General features: G+C 46.4%; 2 protein-coding genes across 11 annotated transcripts in view; one reads left to right on the top strand and one right to left on the bottom strand.

Annotated features, from left to right (window-relative positions):
* Nucleotides 1–20,484, top strand: part of LOC116850871 — a 488,766-nt gene that overhangs the window by 220,262 nt on the left and 248,020 nt on the right. The gene's annotated exons all lie outside the window — the stretch shown is intronic.
* Nucleotides 655–9,638, bottom strand: LOC116850879. Of its 2 annotated transcripts, XM_032829685.1 has the most exons (3): nt 9,340–9,638; nt 9,136–9,266; nt 655–1,423 (listed from the first exon to the last, which is right to left on the bottom strand). In XM_032829685.1, the coding sequence occupies exons 1-2, from the start codon at nt 9,624–9,626 to the stop codon at nt 9,152–9,154; spliced, it is 402 nt and encodes a 133-aa protein (XP_032685576.1). In that variant the 5' UTR covers nt 9,627–9,638; the 3' UTR covers nt 655–1,423; nt 9,136–9,151. The 2 variants fall into 2 exon arrangements, with proteins under 2 accessions (XP_032685576.1, XP_032685575.1); XM_032829684.1 differs by lacking the exon at nt 655–1,423 and having other exon boundaries at nt 8,839–9,266.

The raw sequence follows: 20,484 nt of genomic DNA, 5'->3' as shown, positions 1-20,484 counted from the left end.
AGAGAGAGAGAGAGAGAGAGAGAGAGAGAGAGAGAGAGAGAGAGAGAGAGAGAGAGAAACCCTGGGAGTGCGCGTGTGCTGTCGACATCACGACGTTGCGTAATCCAAAGCAAACAGACTTGCACGCAATGTCTGATCTGCGCGACGATGTGCTCGCGGGAAACACTGGCGTCAATAACGTCTTAATATACCTTATGATATCATCGACCGCGTTGGGTCGGGATATTGCGTGTCGTTGCGAGGCCGCAACGAACCGTGGCATTGATGGGGAAAACTTATATACCCGCGAAACGGACGACGAAGTGATCTCCATCGAGACAACTCTCTTATCGGGGACGCGAGTGTATGGGTGGGATCACGTTCGGATCACCCCTCGTATTCTGTTCCTCCACTTGTATCAGCACCTGTCGTGACACCATTGGCCAGAGCGCGCGCAGTGTTTCCTTCTAGTCATCCCCACGATCAGTCAAGCGGTAGTCCACCTACCTGATTCTTATTTCGAGTCGCACTCTATATTATGGCACCCTATATTCTCTCGAGAAGAGGGGACTGCGCAAACAAATCCCGATTTTCGAGCAGGGAACCTCGAGTACAAGAAAAGTATTTTTTCATTCAAGGTTCAAGAAGCGAGAAATCAGTGTGATGTTTCGGATAATCATTTTTATTTCAGGAGAAGTACATGTTTCATTCTTATAAATCAAGTACATATCTCACTTCAAAGCTCGATACAATCGATACAGACATTTTATTAAACGCGTACATGCTAATATATCGAAATAAGAAATATCGTGTGCGCGATCTCTCGAATCTACTTTTCTCCGGACATAGTTTTGACCAAAAGACACTGCGCCTCGCTGTTGGCCGCTCTGAGTCCGGAACGACTCTTAGCTAAAAGTGGAGCCGGCGTCATACGCGATGGGCAAAGAACGTCGCGATATTTTACCGAAACGGTAATCGAGGGAGAAGATCGGGTGTGTTTGTCTAATAAACGTGCGAGATCCTACTACCTATGACGACCCGCGCGCCCCTCGTATAAGGGTGAAGTAACGTCTTCTTAAGCAAGGAGGTAGTGTCTCCCCGAAGTACACTGAGCCGGCGAAATCGCCCGTCCGGAAAATAACCTCTGCCAAAACAGCCATTGCGCTCCTCCGCGTCTTGTCCATTTTCGTGCGTAACGTCCTTTTTGGTCATGCAGGGACCCGCGACATCGTCCCGGCCTCGAGACTCTCCACCCCTGCTGGTGGCCGGCACGATCGTCCCTTTTCCACTTGAAGGGGCTGTTCCTATGCGACCGCTGTGCGTTTTATCGCCTCGGTAAAAAACGTCCTGCTGCCCCTTCGACGACGCCTCGGACACGACGTTTAATCTATATTTATATTTCCGCAATAAAAGGTAACTCCGGGATCTCTCTCCTCGCGGGCTGCTGAAAAATACGCATAAAGAGGAATTAATTTCGAGGGGAATATTTACGCGGGGAGCATTCCACTTTTGAACCTCAACCATGCGACTCTCACGGCACAATCTTCCGAATATTCGCGCAAACTTGATCGTATCTGCTTGTATAATTTTTGGAAAATCCCCAACAGGTACAAAATCACTGCTTCTTGCGGCCCTCCGCGATTTATTCACACGATTCTCGCGTCACGACGTGCGTTAGGCGACTCGAGGGGATCTAGGTCACCGCGATAGCGAGTAAACTTGGAGTTAAGCATTCGGCGATTAAGCGTCGTTATCGATGTAATACTCCCACATGCCCCTTCCCGAAATTCCACGTCGGATCGTTACGAGCCGTATCTCGGTGGCCCCTTGTCGATCGCTCTCAGGAACGACGAATGGTATCGCAATAACGATAGGAGCAACGACGGTAGGCCGTGACCTATCGCCGGCGCTCCCGCGAGAGTCCTTTATTGTACGTTAAGCCGCGGACCGCGCTATACATCATCTGCCTACCCTCGGCTCCTACTCGCGACGGTCCAATCGGGAGCGATTAATGGCTTTTTTATTCGACTCGTAAAATCGTTTTATATTAAACCCGATACGCGCGGCACCGCGAGAATGCACCGGTGGCGCGCGAGCGCATGATGCACTGTTCTTTTACTCCGCCACCGTTCCGCGTACCCCTCGCGAGCTCTCCCTCGTTTTCTTGCTCCACCGTCTTCCATTTGTCTCTCCTCAGCAAGAGAGAATAAAGCCTCCATAGTAAATCCTTTTCCCTCCATAATGATTCTCCGCCTGGTCGTCTTACCGTCTCTCCTATCTGAGAATTTCTTCGACGCCACTACCGGAAACGAATTTTGATCGCGTCGTTTGTATATTTTTAGCGAGCGCGTTTTTATAAACATTCGGCTACCTATAAACATTCGGCGCATCCTTCTTCCCGATGCCGACTATTTGCAGAATGCGCGAGGACTGTCGGAATTGCATTATAATGAAGGCTTAAAGCCCGAATTTCCGTCTCTGATTTTCTCATCGTGAAAGCAGTTCTCTCTCTCTCTCTCTCTCTTGGCGCGACGGGTGTTTGGAAAACAGCTCGAAGAGATCTGAGATCGCGAAGCGACCGTAGGAAAAAAGGAAAACAAACATAAGGGCGTATAAGTTTCCCGTAAAAAACCTTGGAAATCTTCCCAGACATTCTCTGCGTTTAAAAATCCGTGGCGTTATAGTTCCGCAATATTCGAAAACAGAAAAAAAAAACAGGAAAAGATCTGGCGATGTCAGAGTTAGCGAGATATGTCTGCCCCCCATTGTCTAGATTTATTTCCGTCGTGGAATTGTTCCAAGATCAAATTCCCGATACGAGAACCCGTCTGATCTCATACAACGGCCGTAACGGATCCGCGATGCAATTTTGTTGAAACTACACGAACGGTTCTTTGTAACTGACGTCGCATTTCCGGTTTGAGTCTCGACACGGGAGCTTATTACGATCCACCTCCGAAAACATGTCGCGCGCGTGATAATACTTACGAATGCAATTTTCCCGAGCAACAGCGTCGTCGTCGTGGTCGTTATCGCGCAGTAACGCTCGCGCCCGGAAGATTGTTTGCACGGCGGTACGAAGACAAGGCGATACCGCTCCTCGGGCAAAGCGGCGAACGGAAGTCTGCACGAAACGCCGGGCTTGTTTGTTCGCGTATACACAGATCCGTAAATACATAGTTAGCTCGCCGTAACTTGCATTACAGTTACCTGCGGGCTCGCACATCCGCGAGCCCCTGCGAACGCTACGCACCCACACAGGCAGCCCACCCCTTCGGGGAGGGTTTTTAAATTTGTTTCCACTCCATTAACCTCGCCTCGTTCCCGTTACTCCCTGTCTCCTCCCACTTATGCCTCCTCGTCCTCCAGTACTACGGTCCCTTCTGTCTCTCGCTTCCGCGCTTCTCTCTCTCTCTCTCGTCTCCTCTGCCCTCATCTCGCCACCCTCTGTTTATACATGAACGTCGGCTACTGACAGCTAGCAGGGCATAAGTCTCAGTCGGTAATATCCATTTGCCGAATCGCGGGGGTTGGAGTCGTCGCCCCTTTACGATCTTCCATATGGTCCGAATTTGCGAAAGCTCTTCTCTTTTTCTCACAGTCTCTCACAGTCTCTCTCTCTCTCTCTCTCTCTCTCTCTCTCTCTCTCTCTCTTTCTTCCTCTCCGATTTCCCTTCCACTCGTCCTCCCCATCGGGCTGCTTTCCTTCATTCAGAGATTCAGAGCGTTTCTCCATGTCGGCAAGAATGAAGTTCCTCCGCGTGTTGTTTGTATCCGGAGCTTTTTCGCGGGTAATTATGGAAAGACATGTAAAATATGTAGATGCAGCTCGCTCGGAAGCTGAAGTATGCAAATTTATTTCACGAGCGTATATGTAAGACATGTATATTTTATATTTTGCGAGCGAATATGTAAAACGGCCAACTATATGTCATGTCTGAAAGTGCAAAACATGTAATTATGTTTCGCGAACGAAAATATAAATTTGGAAGATTCGACTGATTCGGCTTCGAAGGAATGGCTGACAATACGTCACGCGTGCGCGGAAATCACATGTTGAAAATTGGATTATGGAGATTGGCTTCACACGGCGTCAACGTGGCATTTGGGAAATGTCGATTTCCTTAGTGTGTAATTCTTGCGGGAAATTTGATAAATTAGAATTCTGTGTGTGTGTGTGTGTGTGGGAATTTTGTGTAATTCGAGGGTGATCGGCACATCCGATATGCGCGAATTAGTCTCGTGGATATTATCTGTCTCCGTGTGGAGAAATATATTTTCTCCCACTTTCACGAGATATTCTGCGGAATAATTTATCATCCAAAATTGCCGTTTTGTTGAGTCAAGAACGAGATACAACGTTAAAATTGCGATAGTGATACATCTCACAGAAAGGACCACTTGCAACGTACTCTTGGTATTCAAAGCCGTTGCCAAACGTCTTCTTCGAATGCCAAGATGTATTGTCGCGGATGATGCATTGTCGCTTGTCGTTCACCACTCGCGAAAAGTCGAGTCACCCGACGCGGTTGCAATTACTGCAACTTTGAGCTGTGACAAGAATCGCGACATCTCGGACATCATTTGATTTTAGCTGCTGAGCAGCGCTCTCGTTGCACCGCGCGAGAAGGCACACCCATTCATTACTTACTTTATTTTATTCGTCTAGTACTCAGTCAACCATTAGTAAACGAGTTTAACAGACGTTTTCATTGAGAGACATTTGTTATTAACGCGCGTTTATATAATTTTTTTGAGATTGCTTGCATAAAAGAGCACCATTCTTTCTTTTCCATTCGTGTTACTTATAGATCGACAATACATTTCCCCGAGACATTTCCAATTGTTGATACTTTTAATAATATCATTAATTCGCAGACCTTATCTCTTCCGGCCGATACATAGCAGCATCCGATAAAATTATTCGTATCGCGGTGTACCCGCGAATTAGCGCGAAATTACGTGGTGTCGCGCCTCGCCGAGCTTAAACGCGATACCGCGAAATGTTTTACTACCGCACTGTCACGTGTAACGCCAGCTCGAGAGCGATTTTAATGCGAGAACCGCATTATGGTTTAACCAGCTCCTCGCGAACCATGCGATAAATAAAGATGTTCACGTCACTAAACGAGTTTCCGCTCTTGCTTCTAATTTTGTTTATAGCCTGCTTTCGGAGGAACATGTCAATGTCTGAACTCGCGTGTAGTCACCGATGAAACAGTAAACACAGCCTGTAATCAACATAATCAAGGTACGTTTAATTTACGAAAAGTTGTTTGGGAAATGTCTCGAAAATCTTTTGAAAATTCGATAGATCGACAAAGATTGACAAGATAGCTTCGTGCAATTATCTAAGCAGGCAAAATTGCAGCGAGTCAACTTGTCAGTGTAAAATAAAAATAAAAGCTTAAAGCGCTTAAAGAAAATGATCCATATGGTGTTCTAAAGTATTTGTAACGTCTAATGAACCGCATCCTTGGACATGTACCTAACTCTGAGCATTCTCAATGTTTTAGTCGTCAGATACAAATATTTAAACTTTTATCATAGAACATGTACGTATGTTGAATATATCTTCCATGCTGAAAATTTAAATATTCGTATCTGAAGACCAAAACAAGAATATTCCGAATTAGATGCGCGTTCAAGGGTGCGATACATTAAACGCTACGAATGTTTTGAAGCGCTAACTGGACCCATTATGCTTCTCTTGAAGCTTTTGCAGCGTCTAATAAATCGCACCCTAAATACTTTTATTTTACACTGAGAAATTGATTGTGTCGGACGAATTAGCGCGTAAAAACAAATCGCGACGAGTTTACCTTCATCCATTTCGCGAGTATAGCTTATAAACGGGACACGGTGAAACGCTTTAACGACGTTGGCTGTCACATGCTGTGTCAGCCACGGTGCGATTTCAACGCGGAAGCTCCATTAGACCTCGGGTCTGGCCGATGCTGGTCGACGTGGGCCGGCCGTACGTTGCGCGCGTTACGTCCTTCCGCCGGGCGTTTTCACGATCGTCCGACACGATAAGTCACTTTCCACTAGCCGCGCGACTGCGAATTGCAACTGCGAATACGACTGCCGAGCAGCAGCAACAGCCACGTGTCTGGAATTCCTCGGAACAATGCCGCGTCCCTGCGAAAGAGCGTGTCGGTCCGGACGCGCGCGAGGCACTCGATGATGGAAGCGCGTGTCTCCGCGAGTTCGCCGGTGATGTAATATTACCTATTCGCCTCCGTTGTAATTCTGACGGACTAACCGACGTTTCGCAGTCCGCTTTGTACCGGTTAAAATTACAATCCCGTTATTTCGACGGAGTTGTGTGTTTAACTACGGGCGATCGCGCGCGAGGCTTAACTCCTCTGGAAACTACAACGCTATAATTCGCGCGAAATTAGGACGGCGCAATAACTCGGACGGGATCGCGATATCGCGATTTTCATAAAGTTACAGTCGCTGCGTGCGCTTGCGACCAAAAATACCACGGCGAAACAGCGTGGCCACCGAGTTATCCCGAAGAATACTCCGTGTACTCTCGTGAGAGCCACATGCTCTATATGGCCGTTTACTCGCCAAAAGAAAAATGCTCACGTCCGCGTAGTCCATTATGCTCAGTCCTCGTGGTCACATTAGTGTGTAAACGACCGCGTCGGTATGCAGAAGAGAGAAAGAGCGAGAGAATGAAAGAGAGGGAGGAAAGAGGAAGGGAGAATAAAGGGGAGATGGGACCTTACGGTAATGAAATCTAGATCTCGGTTATCGGGGATGCGGAGGACGCGCATATGGCCGACGCGTGCACACGTGGGCACTCCGTTATTAACGAAAACAAAAATAAGCCCGACCAAGAGAAAAGGATGTAACCGGCAGGGAAAGGAAAGCAGTAACGCGAGGCGCGCGGGATAGCCCGATGCATCGCGCGTGTTTCGCGCCGGATATACATCTCGTGCGTTTTTTGCCCATTTTCGCGAACGTCCCGCGACGGCATTTGCATTTTGCATTCCGCGTGCTTTATGATTTTTTTCCGCGGTTGTGCGCCGCCACTGCCAGCGACACGCCGCCGAATCCATGTACACATAACCCATCCATATATCTATATAAACATACATATGTACCGTCGCGTCGCGTCGGTCGCGACGTCCTGTGCATTTTGCCGGATTTGAATTTAAATTTTCTAAAATGAAATAGGCAGCCAGAGCCCCCATCCCTCCCTCGCCCACTGTTCTCTCTCTCTCTCTCTCTCTCTCTCTCGCACCGCTGCCCGCGTCGTCGTCGCCCATCTCCCTTTTCCCCCAGTCCGGAACACCCCCAAGGGCCGATTTTAATTTGTAATCAGCGATTTGCATCGCTGCGACCCGACCCAACGCGACGCTTCGTCCTCCGTCCTCGAGGACGACCCCCACCTGCCGGAGAGAACCGACGGGGGATGAACGTGTATATTCAGTCACGCGCCTCGAATTGTCATTCGGACTGTAGCCGCGCTCCGAACTGAGATCGCGGTGAATTGCAAATTTATTCGACGACGCCGTCGTCACCACCAGCGCGCGCCGCTTGGATTCGATTAGGATTATGAGGGCGGCGGCGACGGAGAGGAGATGGACGCGCGAGAGTCGGAGGAGGAGGAGAGCGGCCGTGCGAAAAGCACGGAGACGAGCACGGGCGCAAGCATTCCGCTTATTCCTCCCACGCGTGATCCGACGACGGCCGTGTAACGCATATCACGTTTCCACGGCCGCATTTGTGCACGACGCGCATTCGTGCCGCGTATGTTTACGCTCAATCATCGAGCTCGCGCGTTATTAGTGAGCGGCAGCGGGGTGGATTATCGGGTATATTATACGCGGACGCCCTGGATCTAAACGACCGATTTGATTGAAAGTAGCGAGTCGGATAATTTGTCGGGAGAATCGCCTACTTTTAAATTTCCAGACGTTTCTAAGCCGCATGCAGACACGCGAAGGAGCGCGAATGTAATCGTGCGGTAAAGTGCGATAAAGTTGGATCTCGTCCCGATGTGTCTTTATCATGTGTAAAATTACATTTATTAGATATATTGTCTCGATTGTGCGACGGCAGACGAAGCTTGTTCCTCGTTCTCGGAACGAATCGATCTTCGTTAAGTGAAATGTAAATCACGGTTAGGCCACAGACGCCGCCGGCTGGCGGTGGCGAATTCTCCGCGATTTTTCGCAAACGCGACTGCGAATTCGTCCTCGTAGCGGCTCGCAACGTCATTAACCCATGAGTGGTAGCCACGCGATAAATCGCATCGTTGATCGCGTCTCTGGTCGCCTAGACGCTCTCGGAGAAACACCATGCCAAGTACTTTGGCAAACGGACGATATAATAGGTCGAGAGACAATGGAATGCAGGTAGAGTCGGTGGAGAAGGTAGAGATTGAGAAAATAACGCTAACGACGTCTCAATTGTTAACGTCACGGCGAATGTACATAATGAATATTAGTCCCGTTATTACATGTACATCGTTTGCACGTTCCAGAGAAACGAGCGAGAAAGTAAGCGGCATCAGCGAGCGGCAATACCGGTAAACGTTCGCGAGAAAGAGGAAAACAGAAGAACGAGAACGCATTATTCACCTGAGCGCTGCGCTCACAGCGCGATCGATCATCGGGTTTCGAGTCGTGCGCGAGCGCGCACGCGCGCAACTTTACGCACCGCTGGACCAAATTGGCAGCGACGCGACATTGTCTCGTACACATGGCGCGGCCGCTGTGTCTCGCGTAATAATATGCCGTGCGGCGCATAAATCAGTGTCCATTTTTGGACGACGGCCAGAACTTTATTCGAATTTATTCGGCCGTTACATCAACGAGAATTGCCGTGACCTGCGTCGTCGTCATCGTCGTCGTTACCGCTATGACAGCGGCGCATAATTACAGCGTCGCGCGTGTTTGGACGATCCATGCTACGCCGATTGTCGTGCATTTGGACGATATGAGAAGAAAACTGACGCGAAATATACAATCTTGTCAGAGATTCGGCGGGTTGTATTTGCAATAGGTTTATAGCCATCTTTATATTTGATAAATAATTATACATTAATAAATCTCAAATTATTCGTCAATCTTCATAAAATATTTTATTCCAAACAACGGAATAATAGTTCAACTTTCCGTCAGAATTTCGACCTACCTCTTTGCTCATCACGTTATCCTGATATCAAAATCGAGAAAACTGAATTCTTCAGTTTCGGATTTCGCGCCAGGAACCTCGGCCACTTCTTCAAACAATCTTCTGGAGCACTTGTATTCGGTCCAGCATCCCTGCAAAAGCCAAGGACGCCGTAATCATTTCGACATGACACCACTCCAGACAAAGTCTAGATTCAATTTTCACCCTGCTTCCACACTGCCGGTGTCTTCCATTTCTCGGCAATGCCACTTCTTGACTACGGCGAGGTTACCCGGGCAAGCAGTCTTGATATTTCGGCGACACCAGCAGCCAGCCTCGAGCAAGAGTATAGCCTTGTCATCGTAGGGCCAGAATCCATTAACCTTGGAGTCACCTTGGCACCTTAAACCTCCACAAAGGTAGCTAGGACTACCGGAGAACACGGTCTCTATCTCCGAGGTAACCAAACCATTCGTACTCTCTGAGGAGACCGACAACGAGGGACCAACCATTCAAACCAACGCTTGAAGTCAGATCCAGCTGAAAGAAGAAATTGTTTTACTTTAGATAAAGGTACATAAATAACATGTATATATTAAATACATTATAAACAAAGTTAAGAAACACAAAAAAAAGTGTTGAAAAATTTTCCCTCTCACAACTAAGTAGGAATCCTATATGGGTAGCTTACCTACATGCGAAAATCAGTGAAACTGAATTTTCCAAGTTTGAATTTCCCGTCAAAACTTCGGATACTTCTTCGTTGATTATCTTTTCCTCATATCAAAACGTGAAAATCGGCAAAACTGAATTCGGTTAAACTGAATTCTCCAAGTTTGAATTTCCCGCCAAAATTTCGGATACCTCTTTGATGATTATGTTCTCCTGATATCAAAACGCGAAAATCGGCGAAACTGAATTCGGTTAAATTGAATTATCCAAGTTTGAATTTCCCGCCAAAACTTCGGATACCTCTTCGTTGATTATGTTCTCCTGATACCAAAACGCGAAAATCGGCGAAATTGAATTCCGTTAAACTGAATTCTCCAAGTTTGAATTTCCCGCCAAAATTTCGGATACCTCTTCGCTGATTATGTTCTCCTGATACCAAAACCAGAAAATCGGCGAAACTGAATTCGGTTAAACTGAATTCTCCAAGTTTGAATTTCCCGCCAAAATTTCGGATACCTCTTTGATGATTATGTTCTCCTGATACCAAAACGCGAAAATCGGCGAAACTGAATTCGGTTAAACTGAATTCTCCAAGATGGAATTTCGCGCCAAAATTTCGGATACCTCTTCGCTGATTATGTTCTCCTGATACCAAAACCAGAAAATCGGCGAAACTGAATTCGGTTAAACTGAATTCTCCAAGTTTGAATTTCCCGCCAAAATTTCGGATACCTCTTCGTTGATTATGTTGTCCTGATACCAAAACGCGAAAATCGGCGAAATTAAATTTGTTTAAACTGAATTCCCCAAGTTTGAATTTCCCGCCAAAATTTCGGATACCTCTTCGCCGATTATGTTCTCCTGATACCAAAATGCGAAAATCGGCAAAACTTGATTTCTTCAATTTCAAATTTCTTGTTAGAACTTTGGGCTACCTCTTCGTTCACTATGCTTTCCTGATACCAGTATGTGGAAACCGATTTTGTATTAGGAGTATATAATGTGCAAGATGGTGGTGGAATTTGGAGAAAATAGTATAAGTCAAAGACAGATTATAGGCATAAAAGGTTTCTTGCGTTTTGTAGTAGATAAGTGCTTTTTATTTTAAAAATAATACGATAAAAATACAATTACAATAAAAATACTATTTCAATTACAATAATACATGTGGTTTACATATATTAATATTGCAAAGTATATATGACAATAGTGTGATAGTATTGCAAATAAGAATAATAAGTACAATAGTTGCATAATATTTTCTCTTTGCATATTATTAAATTATATTATTATTATTACCTGTGAGAAACTATATTATTATTACTTTCGAGGAATTATTTCAACCTTTAAACATAGGAGGCATGTTTAAGTATTGAATAGGTGTCTCTTATTAACTTTTCCAAGCGATACTTGTGAATATCGTGCAGTAACTGATTGAACATATAAAATATACTGTTATTTATTTCATATCTATCGGCTATGCCGAATGCAAATATCTCTGATAGGATTCGATTTTATTACGCGTAATTGGCGCTAGGGCGTGACAATAAAAAAAATATACAAAACTATACGCACAAAATAGACTTTGTTCCCAGATGTAATTTTGCTATTGTTTTCCAGCCTCGATTTGATTTCTCATTTTGACTGTCTCTCAATTTGTAGTTAATATACGTACATACTTATAGTTACCGTAGGTCAGCGGGAGTTATTTTGTAAACCGATGATGGATAGCTCGGAAACTATGCTCTCGAGAGCTACAAAAGTCCGGCTGTTAAAGACCGCGAGATTTAGTGGCTGTAAAAGCCACTGTAGTGATCATGCGCGACCATGAAATGGAAAGTTACGCAGTGTGTCTTAACGGTGTATAAATTTTCTTTATTAACGAGAGCGTGGGCAGTAGGAGGTTGCTTTTGTGTGGCATATGTTTATATATTAATCTCTCAGTGCAATGTCTATTTTTAAATGCGATATCATCGCTGTGAATCTCAAAACACCGATGACTCTTGCAGCGTCGCGAAGAAATAGACGCGTAGTCATAGCGTAGGAGAAGCGCAATCGCGTGGTTTCGACGCAGTCGTTTTGGAGTGGAAGATATCGGCCGATGTAGAACTCGCGATTGTTATCCCGAATAGTTTCCACATTCCGCGAGACGCGTTTCGCGGCCGTACATCCCACGCACGATCGATGAGGATATCGCGGGCAGCACCGCTCTGCTGTTGTTTTGCGAATAAATCCCTACCGCAAGCTGCAATGCAAAGGTAACTTGAAACTCATTATCTAGGAAACGCGAAACTCCTGAATTAAAAGCTATTTTGCAGAGTAATTCGATATGATTCATTGTCGATTACAGGCAATTAACCCGAGGGTGAAGGAAGAAATACGCGGGTGCGCGAGATAATTTACTTATATTCGCAGTGCATATAATTAAGATACTAATTATGCAAAATATCGTCGTAGAGCGATGTGAGTGTCGAATTAAAAAGAGAAAAAATGAATTCGTGATTGAAAGTGCGAACGTATGTCTTTATAGGACGCGTCACGGGGGAGAGAGAGACAGAGAGAGAGAGAGAGAGAAAGAGAGAGAGAGTTTTTCATTTCGTGAAGCGCTCGTAAATGGGGGAGAGATCATATTGATTCGGCGTCTCGTGATGAAAAATCTTGGGAGGAGCAGCCGGCACGTGTTGCTGGCGTGGTGCGTTTAATGGTCTCTATTATGAGCGACGTGATGGCGAAGGGGAAGAGAGCGGCGGCGGTATTCCTGCGGCCGATAGATAACCAATTTGTCCGCTGATCTGTTCGCGTTCCTGATCAACTTCTCCGCTCTGCTTACTCCCGCAGCCTGGGAAGAGATGTCTTTCGAATATCGCAAAATTCGACAATTATAACTAAAGCGCCGTACTCTGGACGCGTATACGAACGTTAAGTACGTCTTTTTGAATCTCCAGGTGAAATATCATGTAGGATGTTTGTATGAGAAAAACGGAGTTAAAGTTGAAATTAAAAAGGATATGTCTAATTAGCTCGCACTACGCGTCCAGAATAATTTGCACGGACCTTGGGTAAAAATGTCGAGACGGATATTTTCCGTTTCACTTGACGATATCAAGAAGATATACCGCGATCGATAAATTCTCACGTGGTGGCGGACTCGCGCTTCGACTTCGGTTTTAATTACAGCCACATTACGCTCTGTACGCTTCCGTTTGTTAATTAAAAAATACTTCGGTCAGTGTCAGATACAAGCGTGTCGATCGCGGAACGCAATCTCACCGCTGAATTGACCTCGCTCGCTTGCTCCTCCATGCTCGTGCATTCACCTACTGCCGCCTATGCCGTTGTCGATGCCTGTTTTCCCCTTCAGCTTCAGCTGAATATTCGCGCTTCTGTTTCTACTACCCCCGAGGGTGTTGTTGAAGACGCTCGTCTTCGTACGAGCAAAAGGGGCATATCTCTCTCTCTCTCTCTCTCTCTCTCTCTCTCTCTTTCCCTCTCTCTCTCTTTCTCATTCTCTCTTTCCTCTCTGCGGAAAGTTCCTCTCGAACGAAAGACGTCTCGAGATACATCTCGAGTTACGAACTAATATTTTTCTTTAAACGTAATGACGTTAACTGTTGGACGATCAATATTTATCGCCGCTTCGTCTCAAATGTAAAGTTCAAAGAAGCACGGGCTACACGTGTCGACAACTTGAGCGCGAAGATATGAGTAACCACGAAGTCACACCAGGCCTGTTCGTTCCAGCTGAACTAAATTAAAGAAAAAGATATGTAAAAGAATAGTAAATATTTTCTTGAAGTGGATAATTACTTCAATTTGAATTCTTTTATTAATTTATAAGTAGACTGAGTAATTTCTTTCATGAGAAATTAAAGTTTTCTCCAGGTTTTAAGAAAATATATATTTTCTTATATGGAAAATATTTTATATCGGTACACGGGAAAACGGTTGGCCCGCATATAAATCCGATTGCGCCAAGCAGATTCAATATCTTTGGCGCGGCCAGATTTATATATAGGTCAATCGCATTGCCATTTCCACGTACAATAATGTTATTAATATCTTTCGAGGATAAGTACTTACTATTTATTAGTATTTTCTCTCAGCGTGGTACTGCTAAGTGGAACTGTGTTCCTCTCTCTTTTCTCTCTAACGCTAGGTTAAATACTTGTTCCGCCCTAAGGACAGAAAGTGCAATCTAGTTCAGCTAAACAAACCTGCCGTCTCCTTATCTCGGCTCGACAATTGTCGGTTCCGCGCAACTCCCGCGAATGTCGTCACGCTGGTTCGCGGAACACTCGCGGTAAGATTACGCGCGTCCGCTGAAGCGACCGACAGCCCGGCGATTTATGATCTCCGAGAAAATTGTGAAATGCTCGCAAAACGATAGTTTTGCGACCGATATCTAATAATAGCCTCGCGCGTGAGCGGCGCGCGCGGTCGATGGTTAAATTACTACAATAATTAAACCAGCAATAATTAACCAGTAATTAAAATTAAAATTGGTAAGCCGGTTAAATTACTATGTGCGCACAGTGCGCGTTCGGTGCGCAACAATCGATCGTGCCGTAGTCGTGTGCACTACACGCAATCGTCGATCGCGCTCGCAATGGAAAACTCAATTTTTAACGCCGCCGGCAAATCCGATCGCGCCGGACGTATTAATTTCGCGCGGCGTCCGATATATGTATGTATATGTATATATATATAAAGCTTGTAGGTAAATCACGTTTAATCGAATACGAAGAGCCGTGACTTCGCCCAGGTTCGTGCCATTCGTGCTGCGCGGCGCTCCAACTTTGCGCTCTCTCTTTCGAGAGAGAGAGAGAGAGAGAGAGAGAGAGAGTGTGTGTGTGTGTGTATGTATGTGTATTTGCACGGCGCGCGCGGTTATCGGCCGCGATATCGCTGCGACCTCTCGACAGTTTTAAGCCCGGATTTCCAGCGATAACTAATGACGAGGTCGCGTTTGCTCGGAGATTATTGAGTTACGAGGTCGCCGAATGAGTCCGCGCCGAGGACGGCAGAGCCGGCGATGTCCCGTCGTCGCGGCGTGTCGAAATTGGAAGCGATTCCGGAACCAGCGCGGAAACGAACGTGTCACGGTCACAGCGCCGCGCTGTGGAAAAGGAAGTTTCGGCTTTCCGTAAACTTACTGACTGACTGCACCGAGAAAGCGAGGGCGCGCCCGTCGATAATGAAATATAGCGAGCGCGCGATCCCGGACGCGCGTGCTAATAGCGCGTAAATTGAGCGAGCCGGCGTCGTGACATCCGCGGAAACTGTTTGTCGCGGAACGCAATAAAAATGTCATTACCTCTCGCGTAGCGAGCGACAGTTCGCGACACGCTCTCCCGCCCGCAGTGTAGTTTATCCCGTGGCGTCGCGCGCGCGAGCTCGCGCGACTAAAACCGAGTTTTAATTCTGCGTAATGCGGAATTACGGAGCGATGAATACTTTGATACGCCTATATCGTGCAAATATTTTTTTACACAGTGCTATCAAACATACACACATACGCTCTCTCTTTACCTGGGCGAGTTTAATGCGCAAGTTCAAGCCGATTCTATATTATTAACATTGTATCGCGTAACACGATATTAATAACGTTTCGCGTTATTAAGACCGCGTGGTATTTTTTCGCGAAAATAGATATTCCGCATAGCTGCACGCGTAATCGCATTACATCGCCGTCGAGACATATTTGTTGTGATGTAATCCGCGAATTCGCAACGGTGATTCACGCACGGAGAGCTAATGCGAGGTGAAATTCGGAATTGCAAAACGTTATTGCGCGTGTATTTTTGTCTCGTCTGTGTTCGACTGCGAATTCTTGCAGACTCGTCGACCCGGATTTTCCGAGAGCCGCGACAGTAAAATGCATTTCGAAATGATCCGCGGCAGTGGTCGAGCCCACTGCGCAGATCCTCCGTAAGCTTTAATCTGCCGTCTAATCCGTTTCCTTACGATGAAACGGCTTGTCTTAAGACGCCCCTGTGTCTCTCTGGCCGAAGACTTATAGCGATCACGTAGCGCCATTAATTTAATATTTCAAAGGGGCGATATCATTCCCGTAAGTAATCGCATCAATTTCTTAGAGTGTTCGAAATCTAAGAAATATGGAAGCCGATTTGCGCACGCTTCCCGAAGCGCGCTTCCGGAGAACGTATCCCGCTCGCTATTTTTCCCGCAAGGTCAGGCACGCGCGTGTTGAGGAAGTCGAGGGAAATGTACACAGCGTTTCTCTCACACGAGGCGCACAGTGCGACCGACCATCTCTCTCTTTCTCTCTCTCTTTCTCTCTCTTTTACACGAATTCTCGGACCGGCAGTATTAATAATGATAATCCCTTTGGGCTGATATCGCGCGGCGTTACGGAAAATCGCGGTTGTGTTCGAGAGAGTCTAACTTTACAACCGGCGTGTTAAATAATCAACTTTTAACCTTTCCGCTAATTAAGCCGCTCTTGCCAAACGCTCGCTCAGGCGAGTCGGGCGAATTTACGTCGGCTCTCATTTACACGCGCGCAGAGATATGCGCTCGCGAAATTTCGCGCGCCGTCGACTCTCGTACCTTGTTCGTGGGTAACGATGTGTTTTTCTTGGAGCGCGTTAAAGCTGCACAAACGTGTTCCTTAGCTCGATGCGATCGACAATGGTAAACGACGGTGAATTTTCTCTCACGCGGGTGCGTTTCTCTGTATCTACTTATATATCTATTTGTCTACCTTCCCTTCTTCCCTCTCTCCCTCTTTCTTTCTCTCTCACTCACACGGCCAAATATTTTCCAAATCTCTTCGTGTAGATGACACTTGTGTAAGGATATACCGAGTTACGGCGCGGTGTGGTAATCACGAGTCACAACCTCGTGCCAAGAATTGAGTCACCGTTGGGCGCCCATTTTCTCTCTCCCGCTTAGTCTTCTTCCTCCGCCACTTTCCTAGCCACTGTGTGCGTATGTGTGCGCATGTGTGTTTTTTGTCCACACGCTGACTGCGCGTGTACAATCATAAACATATTTTGGAAGCTCGTGTCATCTTCCAAATTAAACGCATACGTCGGCTGACTTCGATCACGCCGAGAGTTTCATTCGTTTCTCAGTGACAGGTGATAAACGCACTTATCATTATTAGCCTGATGTTTTTTAGCACAAAAGAGTTATACTTCGTAGAAAAGAGATCATACTTCCGTTGTCGCAGCTATTAAAACGCCTAGTCTGGATGTCGAAATGGAGTACACGAAACGCCCATTTTGTCGCGTTGTAAAAATCGTTTAAACTAATACGATTTGATGTGTGGATGTGGTTCTGCGCTATTTTATTCCGACAACAAAACATTTGGAAGTATACTTCACCGACTTTGATGGGCTCTGAATAAGTTATAGAGTGGCTAAAAATGAGATACATATTTTTTTTATGTGTGCTGTCTCGCACATTTAGAAGTAGAAGCGATCCCTAAAAAGAAATTCATTGGTACCTTCGAAATCGTGAAGTACATGAGAAAATGTCTCAAGTTTTACGATATTTAACAAAATTGTTTTTTTGCTACTCGATATATTCAATAATTTTGTGCTGAAATATTTCAAGAGTGTTATATGAAGACTGAGAACGTACTAAGGAATGTGGCATGTTCGAAAATTCTAAGTTACAAGAAACATTTGAATAAAATTTTAGGGAGAAACGTTTTCTCGTATGTTTTGCGGTTTCGAAGATATTTGCACATCAACAATTTTATCGAATTTTTTTTGAAGGATCTTTCAAAGATATCAATTTCTGCGTGTAAGAAAAAGTATACATTTCCGTAACTCAGAAAAGGGAACGACTGTCGTAGACCTCTCCGACGCTTTCATTAAATAATTAGAGAAAAAATACTTGGAAACTTTGTAAGACAAAGTTTATTTCTGCGAAACAAAGCTTGTTTCCGCGAAATAAATGTTCTATCCCATAAATAAATGTTCAAGTATCTCCTTATGTAAAAAAGAGATGTCTCTTGTTATTTGGCCGCCCTATCGAAAACCCTGAAACTGAGATCGGCGAGAGACACTTTTCCCGTGTGCTTCCTCGTGAGATTTCTCGCTGAGGGCAAATTGAGACTTTGAAGTGCCCGACGAATAAAAATTAACTCTTCGCGGTCGTGAGCCGGAATACGTTCGAGTCATCTCGTCGACTTTGCTCCGACGTACCAGCACAAGGAGCTGAGGAGAGGACGCTGCTTCCGACTGCCGTGTTTATTTAATGAAAGCGTCGGAGAGGTCTACGACAGTCGTTCCCTTTTCTGAGTTACGGAAACGGCGGCCGGAGAGAGAACGGCGCGCGACTGTGCGCCTCGTTGTGCCGCGAATTATCGCGTTTCGCCTGCTTTCTCTATGATCCACGTCCAGAGTCGAGCTTGCCGGCGACACGCGACTAAGATTCATGGGGTCGGCGCCGAAAGCACAAGCTTACGTCTGGTTTGCGTCGAGTCGCGACTACTTCTCTGCGAACGGGATCCGGTCGGCACGGTTGACGCGGACAAATGAGCCCTCGTTACAATAAAGTTACGAGTAAAAGGGGGACGTGAGACGACGGCAACGACGACGACGATGAGGACGCGAAAAACGAGAATCCATTCTTCCGGGCGAATCGTTCGGTCCGTCAGAGACGTGCCAGCGGCGACGTTCGCTTCGCATGAAATTTACTGCGCACGTGTACGCAGCCCCCGCGGCAGATATACGAGGTAATTAAGCCGCGGGTGTGTTTTTGAAAATAATACTTCGCCGGGCGGTCGATATATTATCCCTCGCGAACGAGAGCGGCCGCTCGTTAAACCGCCTGGCCGTATTTCTCAAAAAATCGTTCGCGTGCGACACGTTATTTCGCCGCGTAATCTTAATTACGCGCTCCTGAGTGTTCGCTCAGCACTCACGAACGTACATGTCTCGCAATTGCCGAATTATATATATATATATATATATATATATATATATATATATATATATATTCGGAAGTTGTACATCCAAAGAGCCACCCTCACACACTCACATACGGCATAATTCCGTAGCCGGCTTGCTCGCCGACCGCTTGGGTTACGCTTCTCCCTTCTTCCGCGACGGCGACTAGCGGCTCAAAAAGTTGCGGGAATTTGCGGCTGCGTTTACGCCGCGGGAGTGACAAATTATAGCGCAATTATCAACAGCACTAGAGCGCACTTGAGAACAATCGCGTTCTCGAACGTTCTCGTCGTGGTGATGCAACGATTTCATTTACGGTACGTTTCAAGTGCTTCCAAGTGTGCACTTTGCGCCGCGGCGGCATTCAGCCGGGACTCCTAATAACATTCGCCTCCCGCGCACCTTCCTCTCCCTCCACGCCACCTGCCTGCCTTATTTCCCTCGTCCGCGTTCTTTTTCGAGGGTTTTTTCAAGGCACAGTATTACGAATCCCAAATGACCGACGTCGGTTCGCGCGAGTGCGCACGTTGAGCGATCGTCGAGATATATCCGTTCTCGTTCATGCATGTGAATTCGCCCGGCAAGCCACTCCGAACAGACCGAGGACATCGGACGCGGGAGCAAGAGAGAACGAGAGAGAAGGGAGAAGGGGTAAAGAGAGAAAAAACCCAGTGCGAATATCATTTCTCCTCTCGGGTCGGGATTTCTTTTGCGGCTCGCACACGTAACCCGTGAAAGCTTCAACGATGCGACGCGTGTCGTGCTTTTTCCGGCTTGTCAACGCCGGTGATGCAGCAGCATGCTCTTGGTTCGATTAAATAGTTCACCCGCGGGCGCGAATAGGACTACTGGTCGAAAGCTCGAACGCGATCTCTTGCCACGTGACATACGGAAATATGTGCATACGTGCGTACTTTCTTTTTTAAACAAGTGTACAGCGAGACTCGTGATTTCGCGTTTAAACGTCCGAGACCGAGATGATAATGCGATTTGGTTCACAGCACAAATTGATTACTCCGAAATCTCTGCTCGGGCGAGATGGCCGGAGTCACGCGAGGCAATTCATTCCCGAGTTATTTGAGATGTAATATATCGAGGAAAGGTCCGAAACTACGGCGGCCCACTAATATAAGGCGATCAGTCAGGCTTCGCGCAAAGGGCAGGGCAGCGAGGGTGAGGGGATCGCGTGTTTAAAGAGAACTCTGAACAAAGGGCAAGAAGGGCCTCGTTGCCTCGTTGCCTCGCAGGAAAAGAGACCGAGGGCCATGGAGTGTGTAAAAGGATACGATAAGAGAGAAAGAAAGAGAGGAATTTTTCTTTCTCTCGGGGTGATCCTAAACAGGGAGAGACCACCGGGAACGTCGCGAGCAAAGAGGTAACGCCAGACCTGTCGATTGAATATTTTTACATGTATGAGATTTTTATTCTCGCGATGGGATTGGTCGAATCGTGCTTTATTCTGCTCTTCTGGCCTCTCTCTCCTCTTTTCCCCGTCTCACCTAGTCGCGCGATGTGGTAAAGGTGAAAAAATTCTGGAGGACCTTTGGCTGCGGAGGGAAGGATGCACCATTCGATTCCGGAAAGAGAAATCCTCGGCGATTTACACTCCGCTCTACAAGAAAGGGACGATCCGCCGCGGAAACGTCATCGCGTCTATTTGCGGCGTATATTCGATTGCACATTCTCGTCTGGTGCGCATTCAGTCACATGAACGCGTCGCGTTGAATTAAAAAAGCACAGAGAGAGAGAGAGAGAGAGAGAGAGAGAGAGAGAG

Source organism: Odontomachus brunneus, unplaced genomic scaffold (assembly GCF_010583005.1).
Source record: "Odontomachus brunneus isolate Ranch 3 - 2012 unplaced genomic scaffold, Obru_v1 Obru_scaffold_158, whole genome shotgun sequence".
NCBI classification, from domain to species: Eukaryota; Metazoa; Arthropoda; class Insecta; order Hymenoptera; family Formicidae; genus Odontomachus; species Odontomachus brunneus.
The sequence above is the reverse complement of the archived record's forward strand: the minus strand, read 5'-3'. Positions and strand labels throughout refer to the sequence as shown.

Coding starts and splice junctions, on each gene's coding strand:
- LOC116850879 (XM_032829685.1), bottom strand. CDS start 9,626: ATGGTTGGTCCCTCGTTGTCGGTCTCCTCAGAGAGTACGAATGGTTTG. Junction 9,267..9,339: donor ACCGGCAGTGTGGAAGCAGG/GTGAAAATTGAA, acceptor TGGCTTTTGCAG/GGATGCTGGACCGAATACAA.